Source organism: Vidua macroura, chromosome 12 (genome assembly GCF_024509145.1).
Source record: "Vidua macroura isolate BioBank_ID:100142 chromosome 12, ASM2450914v1, whole genome shotgun sequence".
Lineage (NCBI taxonomy): Eukaryota > Metazoa > Chordata > Aves > Passeriformes > Viduidae > Vidua > Vidua macroura.
Genome location: NC_071582.1, coordinates 8,091,941 through 8,110,995, shown reverse-complemented (window position 1 = coordinate 8,110,995; position 19,055 = coordinate 8,091,941). Strand labels below are relative to the sequence as shown.

Below are 19,055 nucleotides of genomic sequence, written 5' to 3'. Positions count from 1 at the left end.
GGGGCAAAACTGTATGTTGTACTACAGCTGTAGTAGTAAATGGATAGAACAACAGAAAAGTATTTCCCCCACCTGCCAGTTCTAATACTTACAGGGTCCTGACCTGCCCTGACTTAAAACACCACCTTAAAAAACCAAAAACTAGTTATAGTTCTTGAATATATTCCAAAGTCTTCAAAAATACAAAGAAAAATAAGAACCTAGGCATCTCATTGAGGTGTGATGCAAAACAAGTAGGTTGGTTCATTTAAATGAGGTTGACTTCTACTCCCCTGAAGAATTTCAATTGGTCAAGTACAATTCCAAAACAAGCCCTAAAAGGACACAATTAGCTACAGAATGTAGTTTCATTGTTCACTGTATCCTGTTACCAGCCTGAACATAATTTTAGCTACTAAATTTGAGCTTCATTGTTTTAACAATCAGATTATATTAATTTCCCCTTTGTTTTTTTCTTTTCCTGTTTGTACACCTGCACTATCAATGAATAAACAGCAACAGGATTAGTATTTTATAGTTAACCTACTACCCCACACGTGTGAAGAGCATGATGATAAAATATTTTCAAAGGCTTGGGGGAAAAAAACAATCCAAAACAAACACCATAACAACCTTGACTTCTCACTTTAAGATCTCAGTGTAGTTACCAGGCAAAATAACCTTGAAATAAAAATGTATATTCTTCCTATATGTTGTCTATGTTGTCTGCTTCAGATGTAAAATGAATGACCATAGCTACCTCACCACAGGTAGTTAACATCACAAATACTGACTCTCCACCTACATATTTTGAAGTGCAGTCTAGGAAGAACTCCCCAGCGTCTTAAGTGCTTCTAGAACAGTAAAAGTTAATATTGGGTATGTTTTTTTTAATTGACGTCTCCCCCACCCCCCCCCACCCCCCACTAACTTAAGAGCTATTTAACCATTTTTGAGTATCAGAGACCCAGTACAAACCACAATAGGTGGGTCACAGTCAAACTGACAGGACCAGTTTTGCTTGCTTTGTCCCTCCCAGTCCCAGACTGGACTCCAGCCACACTTAGAGAAGCCCCCCCACAGAGCTGCAGGGTAAAGCCTGTTGACTGCTGCATTTTAAATGTATTCTGTCCCAGAACAGACCCACAGATGGGGCAAGTCCAGTGAAAAAGTCACCTAATGGCCTCAGGTGCAAAAACATCTCAGCCTGCTGTAGCATTAAGAAATGACCTGAACAAAAGAAAACCTAATTTCGGTAGGTGAACACTCTCGAGGTGTGTCAGACTAAATAGCTCTTCATGACTAATTCATTAACTGTGGTAACACACTCCTCCATTGCAAACTACCACCTTCACAACATCCATCAGAGCATCCTCAGTGGTTTATGAAGTACCTGTCTATAATCTCAGGGTACAGCCTGTACTGTCAGTACAGCCCAAACAGACTTGCTTCAGCACTTGTCAGCTTTCACACCGTTAAGCCTCTTTTCAGAATAAACAGCTCTTAAATTCCTCTCCCCAAAAGAAAAGCTCAGCTCTGGGAAAAAAACCAGTTGTTCAAGTCTATAAACTTATCCTGTGGCACTGAAACAGGGATTTAAAACTCTCTATTATATTCTATTCTTCTGGATCGTTTTCAGACATTCCTTTCTTATTCAGAACTGGAGGGTTCTGTCAAGACTGTGTCCATAAAGGATTAATTTTAGGCATTCTGACACATGCAGCTGAAATTATTTAGTCTCAGTTCAAGTACAGATTGCTATAATTGAGAACAAGAAAAGGTCAATCTCAGGACTAATAAAATAAAGATTAATTTCTGCAGTCCTTAGTTTGTCTTTTTACTGGTGAATTGCATGGAAGCAGATAAGGTAGCCACCAGATAAGGTAGCCAGCTATTCCAGCAGGAACTAGTGCCTACGCTGTCAGTGATTAAAATGCTTTTCTGAAATTATTGTAAGCAAATATTGTATTTACTTCTTTCCCAACACAGCTTTAATAGTGACTATTTACAAAAGCAGATTTAGGGCTTGGGGTACTCTCCTCACTCAGGAGGAGAAAGGAAAAATACCAAGGAGAATGTTGGGAGATGCAAGTAAGCTGATGTTCTAAATATTGTTTCCTTTTCCATAGTTAAATACTTAAGTGCTCAATTCACTAAGGTATTCAGCAACACTCACTAATTCCAACTCTTTACAACACAAAATACACCACTACTCATGTGTAGACCAATGGAAGCACCACTGGAGAACAAGGATTTGTAACCATGTAAATACAAGCTTTTAGTACTGGGAAGAGTCAGGCCCACCTATCTTAAGGGACCCCAGCAGTGCCACCGACCACCACTGTAACTCCTGGCAGTAAACTGCACCGTGCACATCAGCAAAGGAAATGGACCCCTGCGACTCTGCCAGGACTAAGCCATGGTTGGAGGCAGGTTAGGTTGCCCAGGAACACTGTATCACCTCTCTCCTTTAGTGAGGGATGTCCATTCTGTCTAGAACAATACCAAATATGGGGATAAGTAGCCACTGCCCTGCTTCCTCTCAAGTGCTCCTAGAATGTACCAAGAATAAAAACACAAACGACAGGAAGAAACCACTGCTGGTCATGAACTTACTCTGCATATTGAGATCAGGTCTCTGTGGACTGGGTGTGCTGGTATTTCAGGCATTAAGAACCCTGGAACCAGAATTCCTATTACCACTAGAAAAGCTTTAACAAACAGTACTCATGGGAACAGCAGTTAAGACTCCTGTAGCAGTCAGCTGGGTTACTGACACTGGTACTGGCAAACCAAGTACTCCTTTCAACATTACAACTGCCAGTTACCAATAGTCTATGTGAAATAATTAATCCATTCTCTCTGTGCTACTGAAGTTCAACCTCTTTGTAGCCTCACACTTCATTACATATTCCTGAGACTGAGGTCAAAGTCACTGGAGGCTACAAAGAACACATATTCTGTGTGCTTGAAGGCAGCTTCAAGGTAGATCAGATTAATCTCCTTTATTGTATATACTTTTTAAAATCACAACAGAAGCCATTTCAGTTTTAGCAAATCTAAGTTTTGCTGACCACATACCAGAATATATGCTGATTTGTTATTTAAAGCAAGTATCAAATTAGGCAAATTCTTATTTTCTCCAATACACTGAATCTAGTCCCTTACTGCTATGCAGATATATATTACAGAATGCTGAGAGACAAGAATGACAATTATAGACAAATATCTAAGCTGCTTAAGAAACCAGGCTCAGTCATTAGAAACAGGTACTCAACATTATCTCAAGTTTCAGATACTCAGGTACTGCCAAGTCCTCTTTCACTTGTAGGTACACTTCTGACCTGACTTGCTCTGCTGAAGGCCTATCCCTGCCTTCCTCCTCATCTGAAAACATTCATTCTTGAAACTCTGTGGTTGCAACTCAATGCTGGGACAAAAAACAACTAAAGCACAGCAAAACAGCAAAAGCAGGGGCCTCTCCTACAATGAAGTCATTCTCCCCACTCCCAACTCTGCTACAAATGGAGCTCAAGATTTTGCTCATTAAAGGCCAGACCTCCACAGACATACACAGAGCCATAACAGGATCTCATAACGGGATTTGTTACAAAACATCCCAGTTCACGTTTTTTCCCTGGGTCAAGTCTAATCCTTCTTTAAAAACCATACCCAATAGCAGAGTCTGTAGAAGTTACTCCAACCTCTATTTGCTGGCAGTCTCTTCCTATAATGCAGACCACCAACATAGTCCCTGGGTCCTGAAGGGCTCTGACCACTGTTCCTGCTAGGACTCTGCCCTCAGCCACTGGCAAGTACTGGCCACTAAACGCCCAAGGGGCTGCTCCTCTCAGCAGCACTGTGTGCCAGTGCCACCAGCGCACCCAGCAAAGGTGGCTGCAGACAGCTGGGATTATGAACTTCCAGCTACCCCAGGAAAAAGCAGGAAGAGATGCTTGCAAAGCCAACAGCCACAGCAAAGCAAATAATGGCCAACAGTCTGGCTACATCTCAGCATAGAATTACACATTTTTAGCTCTTTTGCAACAGATTTCTCAGCAGGTTCACACTGCTCCTCCATAGGGGGCTGATGCTTCCTGCTCCACCAGGGCCAATCAATTCCAAAAAGGCACCATACTTCAGTCTACTCAAGCCCTGAAGGATACACAGAAACCAGACAGGATCAAAACTGAACACATCCAAATTGCCCTACTCTGAGAAGCTATTTTTGCTTTTCCACTGCAAAGACCAGAATGTTTTTGTAGGAAACTCTGGTTTGCTGAATCTAGCAATTACTAACCAATATAGCAGTTCCCAGTGTATACTTGAGGGGAAGCACTGAAAAAGGCTTTGGAGACTACCAACAACACAGCATCAAGTCGTGGAAACATGACTGCAAGTAAGGAACAGCTTTTAAGTGCAGAAAATATATCCAGCTCAAGTAATTCTGTTCTTAGTGGATGTACTATATTTTAATTGGCCAAGTCAAATATTTGTTTTCTTGCATTCAGCCAATTCAGAATTCAGGACCTAATCAAGTTTGCATGTGAAGTGGAATATTTCATGGTGCAGAAGCTACATGTAATAAAATCATGCTTAGTACTACATCAGCTTTCGTTGTAGCCAAATATTTAATTCAAATTATGGTAGGAAAGATAGCAGAGGTTTCCTGAAAGGAGTAGTGTATTAATTTAACCTGCTCTCATAAAAATTGCACTATCAAGAGTCAACAAAAAATACAGAACTAAGTATGATAAAAGGGCCTAATATAACTATGGATTTCCATGACTAATTATTTTTTCCTAGATGATTTGATCGTATCACTGATTCCTTAAAAAATATAATCTACATTTAGCTAGACAGCAGAAATAATTATGCAAAATCCATGTTTCTTTTACCTTACTAGAAGATACCATAGTTTTATCTACTAATTCAGACTATGCAGACAGCTTATACCTCTGTACTCTGAAAGCAAGAATGGATTTATATCCTTTCTGGAATTAATCTAACCACATTTTTAATTCCCCATTAAATTTATCTGTAGTATGACTGTTTTCAATTACTGTTATAAATATTTTTGCACATTTCTCTTTCTTTAGGTACATACTGAATACAGGTGGGTATCAGTACAGGAAAACAAATTCTTTCAGAATTAATAAATCAAATGCTCCTCAAATACTGAAAGAATAAAGAAATATTTAAAAGTATGCACTTGCTTTTGAGTTCCATGAAATAGCTTTTAAGATTAGGTTTAACAAAAGTTCTCCTTCAATATGCCTCACGAACACCGCTTCCACTTAGCAGAAGTATTTTCCAGTTCATACATCAGAACACCTGCAATAAGTCCAAAACCCAAGCGATCAGGAGGTGAACATGCCAGTGTGTGCTAGAAGCAGCACAAAAGTTCATAGATGTTTACAATACCTCGATAAACTTTTGCCCTCCGAATGTTCCTGCTACCCCTCAGAGCAGTAGTACTTCCACACCAAATGAGCTATCAAAGAGTCCAGGGCTCACAGTGCCAGGGACTCCAAATGCAGCATTAAGCACGCTTTGCATCTGCACACTTCTTCACAAAGCTGTGAATAACATAGCATTGGAAGTTATTGCAAAAGCAAATTTGGAAGCACTTAGGCATTTGTGCAGACTTGTATCCTTCAAGGCAGGAAAACAAAACAAAACAAAACAAGATGAGACAAGTTCTTGACTACCGCTTGGCACTGCAAATCTATTACTAACAAGAGGTTCCAACTTCCATCTTTCTGTGTTTCTGCTATTAGCAATATCCAACTCAAAGCACAGGAAAAGACATCAATCACTGCAAAAGATAACAGTGTGCATTGGTAAACTGCCTAGAATTAAAGCATCACAAATGTTGAGGAATGTCAGACTGAAAACAGAAGACTGTCCTAAGGTGCAAGATCAAACACCAGGCAGCATATTTTATGAGACACAAGCAGGAAAGACTTTAAAGCTGTTGAAAACATTTTGCTTGTTTTATAGAGGGTATCAGGCTGCACTGTTCAGACTTGAGTATGACTTCAACACTTAAATTAGACAAGGCTGACCAAGAAGTGGTTACAGACTCAGGCTCAGCTGATGACAGTGATTCAGTGAGTGGTTCTGAGCTGGCACAGAAAAAAAGCCCCACACTTCCTGTACAGGGACAAGTGCAGCAAGTCACTACGAGACTGCTAATCCTCTTTGAAGGATGCCAACAAAAACCTCTCATTTAGACTTCAGATTGCTGAAAAAGGCATGAAAATAGCTTCTAGAAGCACATGTTTTTGCATAAACTATTTATGTCCCCTTTTTTTGAAGGAGTCTAGAGAAAAACATCTGTCATCACTCCATCCCAAAGCCATTGCACTGATCCCCTGAAAGCCAGAAGTGGCTTTCACCAGACACTTCTGGCAGCTGAAAAATCACACACACGACAGGAGAGCAGAGCACCAGACCTATTTTATAATCCTTTTGACACTTACAGGACAGTGTTGGTCACGAAGTATACTCAAGATCTGTTAATATCTGGCTTTAACTTTCAACTTCACATTTAGCAAGTTACGTTAATAGATAAGCCTTTGTACTTTAAAAGCACCTTGTAAGTAGGCTTCCCAAAAGGCATCACTTCTGATAGCTCTGACTCATGCTCCAATTGCCAACACTGCTTTCCTTGTCAGCTCACATTTGTTTTGTTTAAAAAGTATTTTCAGTTTCAACTAAAAAAATTAAATTCAGACTTTTGTAAAAATTACACTTTATAATTTATGAACCCAATCCATGAGTGGTTTTAGTATCAATTAAATGCTGCTGTGTCTTTGGAAAAAAACCTTGACCACCCTTCTTCCTAGGCTGTTTACATTATGGAATCTTGGGTTTAGATGTACTCACTTGTGTAGAGGACACCATCAAGCCCCAAAGCTATTTATACATTTATACGAAGCATATTTTACAGAAGAGGCAGAAAACAAATGTGAGGTTCAGTGTGTGGAAAAGCTGTAGTCCAAGACACCTTCTCTGATCACAGCAATGACTCAGTCAAGCAGAGAGAACAGATCCCATGCACTGCCAGGACTTGACTGCACACCTGGCATCCCCAGGGGGTAGTCACAGTTTTGTAGAAGTGAGGGAGGAAAGCAGTAGGTGGAGGATAGGAAAGCTAGAAGATGAGGATGAGTCAGGAGAGGAATGACAATGTACTTCCTGGGCAGGACAGTAACTGGCATCTCAGGAATGTGGGGAAGGGAGTAGGAGATGGGAAAGACTGAAGGGAGCCCAGGAAGGTCTGACTAAATTACAGCTCCTCACACAAGCTGCCCCAGGAGTGCCACGGGAGGCTGAGGTGAACGTCTGAGCAAGGCCTCAGAGATAGCTCTCAGTTCTCATCCGAAGGGAGAAAATTCTTGTTTACTTCCTGCCATATTTCTCTGATATTTACAAATATTTTTACAGCCATAGTAGAAATTATAAAAGCCAAACAACACACTATAGCTATCCAGAGTCCTCTGACTACAGCAGTTCCAAGGTCACCCCATACACCTGGAATACTTCCCCATACAAAGGCAGTACAAAAATCCACTTCAGAGGTGAAAACAATGCTGGTCATTTTGACCAGCATCAACCAGAAAAGCTTCTTGGCAGACCACAGGTAGTGAAGAAGTGGATGGCCTCCAACACATGAGAAAATACATGAGAGAACCTTTATATGATCTTCCCTGAAAGGTTTAGTTAGCCTTTTGTGCTGAGGTAAACTTTCCTGCTCATATTCATGGTGAGAGTTTAGATAGTACAAAATGGCTTAATTCAAAGAGCTACCAGTAGTGCAAGCCAACCCTTTCTTACCAAAGCCTATGCCTAGATTTCTGTGCTTGCAGAGGAACTGAAATATTTTCCCAATCCCAGTTCCAAAAACTGCTTCAATTTTACCGCTTCTAGTCCAGCATGCTTAACTCGCAGAACAAAACCCTTGTTAATTAGGTGCAAAATCCCTTTCTAACACAGTTCTTAATGCCTTTCAGTAGCCACACACCACCTAGATCTGGAGTGCAGCTTCCTAAAAAAAGCAGACTGAAGGATTGTATTACAAGAGTGCTTTACGAAACTGAAAAGGAAAGCAGAGGAATTTGTCATTTATAAGCCATTTATTGTGGCAATAACCAGAACCAAAGGGTAAGCAAAAGCCTGACAACATGCAGGTCAGTCCAAGGCTGGCCTGCATCGGCAGAACGACAATGATCTGTGTCAGAACTCTTCAGGTGACTACAGGAAACTCACTCCCAGGGTTAGCCTGGCAAAGTAAGACTGGGAGCCCAGGAGGAAAAACCACCTATCTTTTTGCTCCCTTCCTCATCACAAAATGCAGCAACTAAGTTAGGCAAAGGATTCTTCTGGGTCTCTGAAGATGTTTATTTACATGTTCTATACATTAGTATCATTCATCTATACATGCATACTATATTAGAATACAAATCCAAGCATGCAAGAATTTCATATTCCTTATGCTGAAATTAGGAGGACCAAAACCTTATTCTTTTTAATATACATTGGATAGAGCATGACCATTAAATGCATGACCATTTATCAATGACTTTTAGACTAACGCCTACAACTTTCAGATTAACTTTTAGACTAACTCCTACAACTGAGAAGAGAATATACTGGTATTTATATAGTCAAATTAATTTAAATTATTACAAAAGGGGATAATAACAGTTCTGTAAAGAGATGTACAACTTCTTAGTGTTTCAAGCAAGGTAAAATACTTTCCATGTTAAGATGGGAACATTACTAAGATTCTACTAAAAACTCGTAAAAGTTTAACATTCCATATGCTAACCATGACAAAACTCGTTTTAATTTCATCCATACCACATGTGCAGCAATGCCTTAAGAACAAGGAGTGAGACTGGTGAATGTTATTCCTTTAAGTTAAGAAAAAGTGGCTGCAAATAATTTGTTTAAACTACTAATAGCATTGCCACCCCACTTCCTTCACACTAAATTAGTTATGTATGTAGAACAGAAAAAAAACCCATACCTGGAAGGCAAAAGAGATGATGAGAAAATTACTTAAGACATACATACACAATCACAGGTTCAGTTTTCAGCTGCAAAAGTTGTATTTGAATAACATTCTGCATACATTAGTGTCTTCTGAAAAAGTGCTCTAACATACACAGTATATCCATAATCATTCTAGAGGTCTAAACGAGAAACAAAAACATGCACGCACACAAGCCTAAACAAAACACACTAAGTACTACTGTGTTTTAGTATATTTTATATATAAGCCAGAAAGAAATATCATATAGCTGGAAGATTTTCCATTAATGCACCTCTAGACATAACGCAAAGCACATGCTGTTACCCTCCCTAGTATTCCACATTTGGCAGAAAGAAAGGTTTGAGCTTAGGCTACTGTCTGCAGCAACAGACAGAAAAGCACCCTTCACTTCCCTGCAGAAAAAAAAATAGATTTAACGTAGTATAAGGTCCCAGTTTCCATCACACATATTAGACAACCCTGGCTTGCTCAACAACTTGTGACCAAATCCAGATACTGCTCATCCTGTTTTCTCTTGGGAGCTTTCCCTTCTCTGCCTAACAAATTGGTACAAAACCTCAGCAGAACTACTCTGAAACAGAGATTATGCAAAAGCAGGCAAAGTTGATCACTGATGGGTTGCTGTTGGAGTATTTATTTGATTTTTGTGGTTGGTTTATGTTCTAAATATAGTATCAGTTTATGCCTTAGAAAATACTTGCTGATTGACATTCAAAGTTTTATCTTTAGAAGAGTCAAAGCTACTAACAGTACTCAGGGGAACAATCTTTCCCTGAAGACTAAAGAGCTACTTTAAATGAAAGGTCCAGGATAATTTTTGTAATGTGGTACAGATTCTCTATCCAATTCCAGAGCCTTCAATGCATCTCCATGAACTACCCCATGACATGAAGGTTCTAACTCACAGTATAACAGCATAAAGTTCATCTGACCACATGCTTCCCTTTCACACAAGTTCCAGCTTAGTTTCACCATGAGGCTTCCTGAATATTTTGGATAGAGTCCTTCACTGGAGTGGGACTACTTGGCACTGACATAATATGTAGTTTTGAAGACTTAAAAACTTCAGCTAAGCTGTTAGAGGCTTTTAGGATTTTTTATTTTGAATTTAAAACATTGAAACACAAAGCTAACAAAATGGATGTATTAAAGAGAAAAATTTCAAGCCGCCAGATGTTCCTTAGTCTTGTCAGTTTTGCCCCGCTGTTGCTCATTCCCACCTTGTACTGCCATGTAAACCCATGAAACACCTCACCCATTCCATGTTTGCAGATCTCCTCCTGAAACCATCCTGTTAACTTGACATAGATATCGATCTGGATTAAAAATAAGCCAGCCAAAAGGAGGAGACATGTTGCTAAGTGCAGAGAGCTTTGCAGTGTGCCAGCTGAGCTGGGCGGGGCAGTGCACCACGGCAGGGACTGGCGGAGGCACCAGGGACAGAGCAGTGACAGAGCAGTGACACCGGGATCTGCTCTGCACAGTCAGATGGCCCCAGAAGCACCAACAGCACCTGGTGTCAGTGGCAACTCAGCACCCTGCACTGGGGACCCTGTCAGAACAGGAAAGGGTCACTCTGAGGTCTACAGTGAAGAAGATATAGCAGAAAACTCAAAACACTTGTAACATTCAGCTTCTTTCACCCTCCAGACCTCAAAACTGTTAAGACAAAAATAAGGGGAATAATGTGAGTTTTTAATACAGCACAGAGGATAAGTATAAAGTTTCAGGACATTAGTAGCATGATTCATGTTCATCAGCAGTCATTTTACGTCCTGCCAGGCAATCCTTCTGCCAACTAAGTTACAAAATACTACCTTCTAATGACTTATCAAACAATGGTTTGGGCAAAATTATTTGAAAAAGCAGCACTTTCAAAAACATTATTTTCTGGTTTTGTTGTAATAATGGCTTACCAGTAATCTAAAAATGCAATTCTTATTATTTTGAGATATCACAATGAAAAACTACTTCAGTATCAAATTAAAAGCTGGGGAGTAAGTGTCTGAATACATCCCTAAGAATTGTATCTTGTGGAAGAAATTAATTATCTTATTTTGATAAAGTAAATCTCACAGAGTATGATGCCAGTTAGTTATATGTATTTACAGAAACTACTTTGATTAAAACTTTTCATTAAAAAGGAATGAACGGACCCTACAGCAGATCAACTAATAGACTGATCTCGAAGTACTACTGGTAACAGGCAGACATATCTGAAGCACCTGCAACAAAGATTTCCAACCTCATTTAACATGTGGGCAGTCTAAGCAATGACCCAGCCTCTGCCAACGAGGCCATATGTGCCACAGGTGTCTGTGACACAGCAGGTACTTGAGCAAAGATTAAGGCTAACGAGTTGATCTGAATCACCTGGCAAAACAATCAACCCCCAGGGAACACAAGCACCTATCTTATTCAAAGCTCCTTACCAAAAACAGGTTTATAAGAGCTAGTTGGTATCATTATCCCTGACTTAAAGAGAAGTTTTAACTTCCTAACTTCTGCAATGCTTTCTTTAAAGCAAAGCTTTTGCTCCACACAGAAGTAATCAGGTACACCTTTACTTGCCTCAGGAAGTCAAAGCAGAGGCAATGGCAATAAGAAAGGCATCCTTGAAAAGGTATTGGGAGTGAAGCTCTGAATACACGAGAATTAGTCTGGTCAGTCTTTAAATAGTAACCTTAGTTAAGCTTTAGCAAAAATACTGCAAAAGTTTTTCAAGTATCTTAACACTCAGACCTTTAGTACTCTGCTTCAGAACAGTTTTAAGTAAACTACTTGTTTAGAAGTTATGGATTTTAGCCTCGTTTATTACCACATAGGATTCTTCACTATTTGTTAGTTCTTGTGTAACAGGTAGACAAAATCGTTATTTGGATTACTTCAGGATGAAACTTATCATCAATCATCAGGAAGCAGTTATTGAAGACAAAGCAGGTTCACCTACCGAACCTCAATTTTCCCTCAGTCCAGCACTAAAGGTGTTTTCCTGACATCGCGTCCCCTCGTGACAACCGGCAGCGCACAGCCCCAGCAGTGGCGGGGCCCAGCTCCCGGGCTCGGGAGCCGCCTCTGCAGCGCACCTGAGCGCTCCCGCCGCCGGACAGGGCACCGGAGCGACTGCGGCACTCGGCACGGCGGCAGCGCCTCTGCCCGCCGAGACCCCTCCGCCAGCGCCCCCTGAACCAGAGGCGTCACCTGTTGTACTACGCCCTGGCGTCCCCCCGACGCGGGATTCCTCCTACCCGAGGACATCCAAAACCTCTTCAGAAGCCAAGCGGCGGGAGAGGGAGGCACACGCGGCTCGTGCTCCACAGGCGGCGCCGGCCCTGCCCGCGCCCCGCGATGGGATGGGCGGGTTCGGGACGAGACTGGAGGCACCGACCCGGGTCCTCAGGGCCGGCAACCGCCGGCCCTCGGCAAGTGCCTGGCATGGCCCGGCTTCCCACAGGCCGGCGCTGTTACACAACCGCTCCCTGGCCAGGAGCGGGACACGGAGCGCTGCCGCGGCCCCTTCCCGGCACCGCGCGAGGAGACGCGACAGCCGCGCTCCCGCCGCCGCCCCGCGGGCCCCCGCCCCGCTCGGCCCCCTGCCGAGCTCTCCGCTCACCATCGCTGCTCCTCGGCGCTCCGCTGCCCGCGGCTCTGCCCAGACACGCCGGCGCCCCGGGACGAAGGGAACCGGCGGAGGGGAGAGGAGGGGCCAGCGGCTCCGCCCTCCCCGCGCGCGCAGCTCCCGGCGGGCGGGGCCGGAGCGGGCGAACGGCGCGGTGCAGGGGCCGGGGCCGGGGCCGGGCGGCTCGGTGCAGGGACTGAGGGACCGGGGCTGCCCCGCGCGGGCGTTGTGTCCATAAATGGAGAACTCGCCGCGGCGCAGCCAATGGCCGCGCGCAGGGACGTCATTCCCTGAGGGAATCCTCAGGGAATCCGCGGGGTTCGCGCGCTCCGGCCCAGGGCCCGCCGGTCCCGGAGCGCCCCGGGAGCAGCACCGGGAGCGGCACTCGCCGCACAGCGCTGACACGCCTTAAGCCGGCGGGGGCGCCCGGACTCCCGCAAGTGTGCTGCGTGCGCTGCCCTCCTCCCGCGTACCCACAGAACTGAGGTGCTGCTAATCCCTGGAAACACTGGAACGTACGATGCATCTTGTCACAGGGTGGATGCTGAAACAATTCTTACAGGCATCTCAGAGACGCGAAACAACCCAGGTGCCTGCAGGCAGCCGGCATCTGCTCCACGTTGCTCTTTCTGACCAGAACAGAACCAGTACAACTTCCAGGGACTGCGCTTTCTAAGCGATCAAACCAATAAACCCGCCCGAAGGTGACTTCTGTAGTCCTGTTAAACGATTCACCTCAGGCTTGAAGCCCTGCTGTTTGCTCTAAATGGGTTTCTAACGCTACTTCTAAGCAAGAATATAAATAAAATGGAAACAACATCATGGAACAATCATAACAACAGCCAGACTCCGAGTCATATGTTGATACTGCTTCCAAACCACTTTGAAAACCACTCATAATGGGTAAAGATCCTGGGTTTCATCAATAGATTGTACTGGGATTTAGTTTATATCTGATTAAAAAGAAGGGCAGTTATTGGAAAAATAGGGAATAGTTTATTCACAATATATGTATTCAATTTTCATTGTTTTTATGAACAAAATAAAGACTCATGTCCACACTAATTTAGAGATTAGGCACAAGCGGATTCACTTGTGGCTTTTTGGAGGAGAACACTGCTCTGGCTGCTCCAAGCCAGGTGCTGGTTGTGCAGCCAGATCTGCCAGTGCAGAGGAAGGACAGTGCTGTTCAGCACGTGGCTTTGTCCTCACGGCTCTGACTGTGGGACAGGCGTGATGGGGTGCAGACATTAAACACATGGCTGATCAAGTGTTACAAACTCAAACCACCCTGATGTGCACAACACAGAAATAGGACAAAACTTCAATTATTTGCATACCCCCTCTCATGTCCCACAGACTTTGGTGGTTTGGATAAAACACAACCATCCTTTGGGCGTGTTTCATCCTTGGTTTTGAAGAATAAACAAAACACTTCTCAGCTCAGCTGGCCTTGCACTATATAATTACTGATCATGTGAAGCTTGGGATTTCCATAGTGGATTGCTTGGATGTTGGCTGATATTGATAGGAGAGGTAGGTAATATTTTCATTGAGAAAATAGCTGGGTGGCAAATATGACCTGCAACAGCTATTAAAGCAAAAATATATCTGATAGTGCTAATAGTGCACAGAACTTCACAGGAGATAAGTTTTGCACTTTGATTCTCTACAGAAGGCGAGTACAACAGTTTTATGGAAATAGAACAAAAATAATTTGCCTAGTATTTAATTCAAACATGGAAGTGTTACATAAAATTATGAGGCTGATAAAAAGCAGTTAAAACAGTCCTGCAAGAGTCCAGAGAGTGTATGTATATTGGGCCAACAGAAGACAGAAAATCAATACAGGTTTTGTAGGTTTTTCTATTTGCTTTGGATTTGGGTCTGTTTAATGTACCGGGGTTAATTTTCTTAAGACACATATATGTGTTTACATACATAGAAGCATCTTTATGACAAGTCATGAATGATAAGAAGCAAGGTTGTGGAAGAATAGTTAAAAAGTACATCCACACTGGCCAGCTAATCAAGAAACTGGTCCTGAGTTCACCGAAATGAATGTGTGCTACTGGGTCCATCTACTCTACATGGACTACAAGATGACTTTGAACAAGATTTCCAGAGCTGAAAGAATTGGTGCTATGCATCTGCATGAACGTTTGCTAAGTACTGGGTAGACCAAGCACAGTCTAGTTCACAATAAACTCTTTTCATGCTTTTAAACATTCTGCTTATTTTAATGATAAACATCTAATTCCCAAGCTGCCTGTATTAGCTGAATGATCCTTATTTAACATCCTTGCTCAGAAGCAGGAGAAAGCATTTCCCCTTGAATGTCAGTGGTGGTGTGCCTGAATGGTCTGCATGGCTGGGCTCCTCCAGCCAAGAATGTACAATTCATCCCTAACAAAGGCAGAACCCACATTTTCATATTGAGGAGTTCTAGCAGAGTAAAGAGGAATGTCACGGCACATGCCACAGAGACAGCCACAATACACAGAGTATCCCCATACAGTTTCAGCAGGCTTTAAGCAGTCCCCCATACAGAGTAACACCATACTATAGCAGAAGGCTTCAGGCATCTGCCCAGACAGAGTAATGTCACCTCAGAAAGCTGCAAGCAGCTGTTCTTTCTTGTTCTTTAGCCCAACCTTTCCTACCCCTCCTGTTGATGCATTGCACCTGTGTGCCCTCTGTTCCCTTTGGTGGCTGGTCAGTGCCCCTGGGCACTCCATGGCTCATTGCTGTCAGTGCTGCTCACCTGCTTCTCACAGCTGAACCCACTGGGGATGAGGCTGGGCTGCAGCCCCACTCCCAATTATCACAAACTGTGTGCCTACAGAGGAAGCCCTGTACTTTTAAATGATGCACAACACTTAGAAGTGGTGACATTTCTATCAAAACATTAGTATGGACAGGATACCTTTCAAAGACCTAACTTGAAAAGATTTAAGAAAAATTCCCTGTATCAAGAACTCCCATCAGTTTTTTTCAGCATGTGTATTGTCTGACAGTCTGTCTGGTTAGTAACACCTACAGCTCATGCACACAAGTGCTAACATCGAGAATTATTTTGAGGATATTTTCTAGCTGCAAACAGTTGCATTGCTTGATTCTCCTGATACTGATCACTAGTGCTAAGCTTTGGGGAAATATTTAAGGACAAGCTTTACTTCAGTGCTTCAGGAGGTTTATTAGCTTAGCATTTGGGGTTTGCAGGGGTCAGTCCAGGCTCAGCACTCACTGAAGTGACTACATGGTGCAGCTGGCAACTCACACGTGCCTTTCCACCTACCCACTGCCTAAGCAACACTGTGCCAGCACCAAACAGGGATCAGCCTGGTGCTAAACTGTGCAAAGAATAAACTGACTGAAAAAAAGAGCAAGGTCTTTATCTCTGGAAAAGCCACAGAATAAAGCTTTTCCTTGCTCTCCATTCTAAAAACATTATTGTGGCTTCAGAAAGAAATAACTCTTATGAGAAGTCAGTGAGTCTGGAAAAAATTAGAAATTGTAATGAAATAAGCACTGCTCTGACTGCTTTTTAACTGGCTAAAAATGACAGCAAAGGGGAAAAAAGGCATTAGTGCTTTTCTCTTACTTAAAGACTATAATTGAAAAAAGTTTTGTAAGTCACATATTTGTCTTGTGGACCAGAATAATTTAATTAATAATTTAATTAATGCTTGAAAGCTATTAAAATAAGGCTTAATACCCTTAACAACACATCATTCTTTTGGTTAGAAAACCACATAATCTGGTATTCCGTACAAAGATGAAGGACTTGTGTAATAGAAAAACAAATTATATTAGATTAAGAAAACGTTGAAAATTTAGTGTATTTTTTCCCTGTATTTGCCTTCCAAAGATTAAAGACACTTTTGAATTGTAACATTTTCTTCTAAAATGCAGATGGTTACACTCTGCCTTCAGTTACACTTGGAGCATGTAGAATTCTACTTACAGGAAATAAAAAATTGATTCAGCAATTTCTTCTTGTGAAATATAGGAAGGGAGAAACAAAATAGTATGTATAAAACAAAGGCAGAATTTTATGACTTAAAATGTGACGAAATCAGTGATTAGGACAGGTTGGAAAAGAGTATGCTGTTTTCATTTAACTCTCTGTGCCTAATAAAATTTCTTCTTTCCTCTCTGTTGTTGGCCTCAAATGAGAGCAGCATTTTCCTGTTCAGAAAACATGTCCTTAACGTGTTCAACGTGTCCATCCAAAGTACCACTGGAATAAAAAGTACAGCAACAAAGTCACCAGCCTTTTTACATCCACTGCTTGGTTTGAGGCTTTTGGAGGAAAAATAGCACGTGTCTCTTCCACTCTGGATCTGATTAAGAGAAGCCTCAGATGTAAGAGATACTTAGAATTCAGGGAGTTGAATTTTTTCTCCAACTGCAAACCAAAACATATGAATAATGCTGTTATTTGCAAGGCTGGTATAAACCTGGAAGAAATCCACAAAGACTTGGTAACCGAGGAGTTCTGCCTCCTGTGTTCCTGTGATTGAATTCAGCTAAGCCATGTACGTTCACAACAACAAAATTACAAGGATTTTTTTTTTTTTCACCACAGAGGGAGATTTTTTGCAACATTACACAAGCTTTTAAGATGAAAACTTTATGCTATGATGGGCAACCTGATCCAGCATCAAAATTAGCCTTGCTCTGAGCAGGGAGTTGGACTATATTCCCTCTGAGATCCCTTCCAGCCTAAATTGCTCTGTTCTGTACTTCTGTGATTGTATAAGTGGGGCTCAATTAATGAGCGAGACAATTGAAGACTCCAGAATAAATTAATATTCTTGATGTTGTGCCTTGATAAAAAGATTGTGATATGAACTTTCCTTTTAAGAAAATAAATCTCTATGTTCCATATTAATTACACTGAAGATGTAATGATATAAAATACAATAGTTTAGTACTGCTTTAGTTAAAAACATCAAGAAAGTGATACAAGTTCAAAAAACAATGGTCTCTAATAACACAAGATGAAAAGATCATCAGTATGGGTCAAACCAAAGACCATTCACCTCAAATCCTGGTGGTGTGGATGCCTTGGAAAGAGTGTAAGAACAGACAAGAATTTGCATGCCCTGTCCCTCTCTCTTGGCCTCCATTGTTGCCAGAGAAGGGCCAGAGGGAGAAAGCAGGCCGAGAGCTGAGCATGGGTACATTTTAATGTTATTTTCTAGACTGCAGTAGGAGGTACAAATGTTTTGTTTTTAAATTAAAATAACTTCAGTTGATTTGCTTTAACTAACAATTTGCTTTCAAGCCCTACTCTGCAGACGTACATACTCAAGAAAACACTGGGCAGTCCTTCAGCAAGGAAAAACCTCTAGACAAGGTGCACAAAATCTACACAGAGCCATGAAGTTAGTCTAGATGTTTGCCAGGTCAGGGAATACAGCTGTGTACATCAGGAAACTAGAGCAAGGTCAGCAGAGGCCAGTGAGATGGTTGGAAGCTGGATCCCTGAGGATGCAGGGCTTGCTCAGCCTGATGAAAGCAGACTTTGGAGGACCTGGCGGGGCCCTCCAGTATCTATGATGAAGTCATCCAGATGACAAATTCAGACTCTTCATAGTGGTGCCTGGTGGGAAGACAACAATAGAAATGTAAACAGGAGAGGTTCAGACTAGGTATAAAGAAAATGTTCTTTCCTCAGCAGCCAACAAGCATGAGAACAGGCTGTCCACCAAAGCTGGACAGTCTCTATCCTTGGAGGTTTTCAAGAGCAGGCTGGGTAAAACCCCGAACAACTGCATTTGGCCTCATCAATCACCTCACTTGGAGCAGGCAGTTGGACAAGGGTTCTCCTGGGATTCATTCTAAGCTGAATTATCCTACAGTCTTTTGACTCCCAGTTCATAGTTTTCAAAGCACCTATGGCATGTTTTCTCTCTGGCCTGATCCTTTGATGTGGGAACTACTTTATAATAAATAGGTCAATCTGGATTCAGACTCCGCCTTGCTTTTTACAATAGCGTGTGCATGGTGTAATCCTTTTATCCTTCACATCTACCAAATCCTTAGTCCTGCAATGGTTTTCCTGTACAACAGTATGGGATGTCACATGGAATTTAACTAAAATCAGAGGCAATCTGCTATTTCAGAGTGAGCTGGTGCAGTAAGTTCTCAGATTTCAATTACACTTTGTTTACCCAAGGTGGTCATATCAAAGTCCAAGGAATGACACAAACAGGGAACAAAAGTGAAGGCAGACACACCCTCTGTGGACTTTGTTTTTCCAGTAATACTTTCTCTTAGCTGACACGCCTCTGCTGTGCAAGCAGATGGATCCTATTTGCTGTGATATATGAAGTTTTACTGAAGCTGCACGTTAGCTCTTGTTTGAAAATGTAACATGGAAAC

The 19,055-nt window shown here is 42.1% G+C and overlaps 1 protein-coding gene across 1 annotated transcript in view; it reads right to left on the bottom strand.

Annotated features, from left to right (window-relative positions):
- MYO1E (myosin IE) overlaps positions 1 to 12,968 on the bottom strand; it is a 76,951-nt gene extending 63,983 nt beyond the window's left edge. Inside the window, 2 exon segments of the mRNA XM_053988403.1 lie at positions 12,657 to 12,668; positions 12,671 to 12,968. Of these exon segments, the coding sequence (XP_053844378.1) occupies positions 12,657 to 12,668; positions 12,671 to 12,949 (291 nt within the window). The 5' untranslated portion in view covers positions 12,950 to 12,968.
- Positions 12,969 to 19,055: the final 6,087 nt, after the last annotated feature.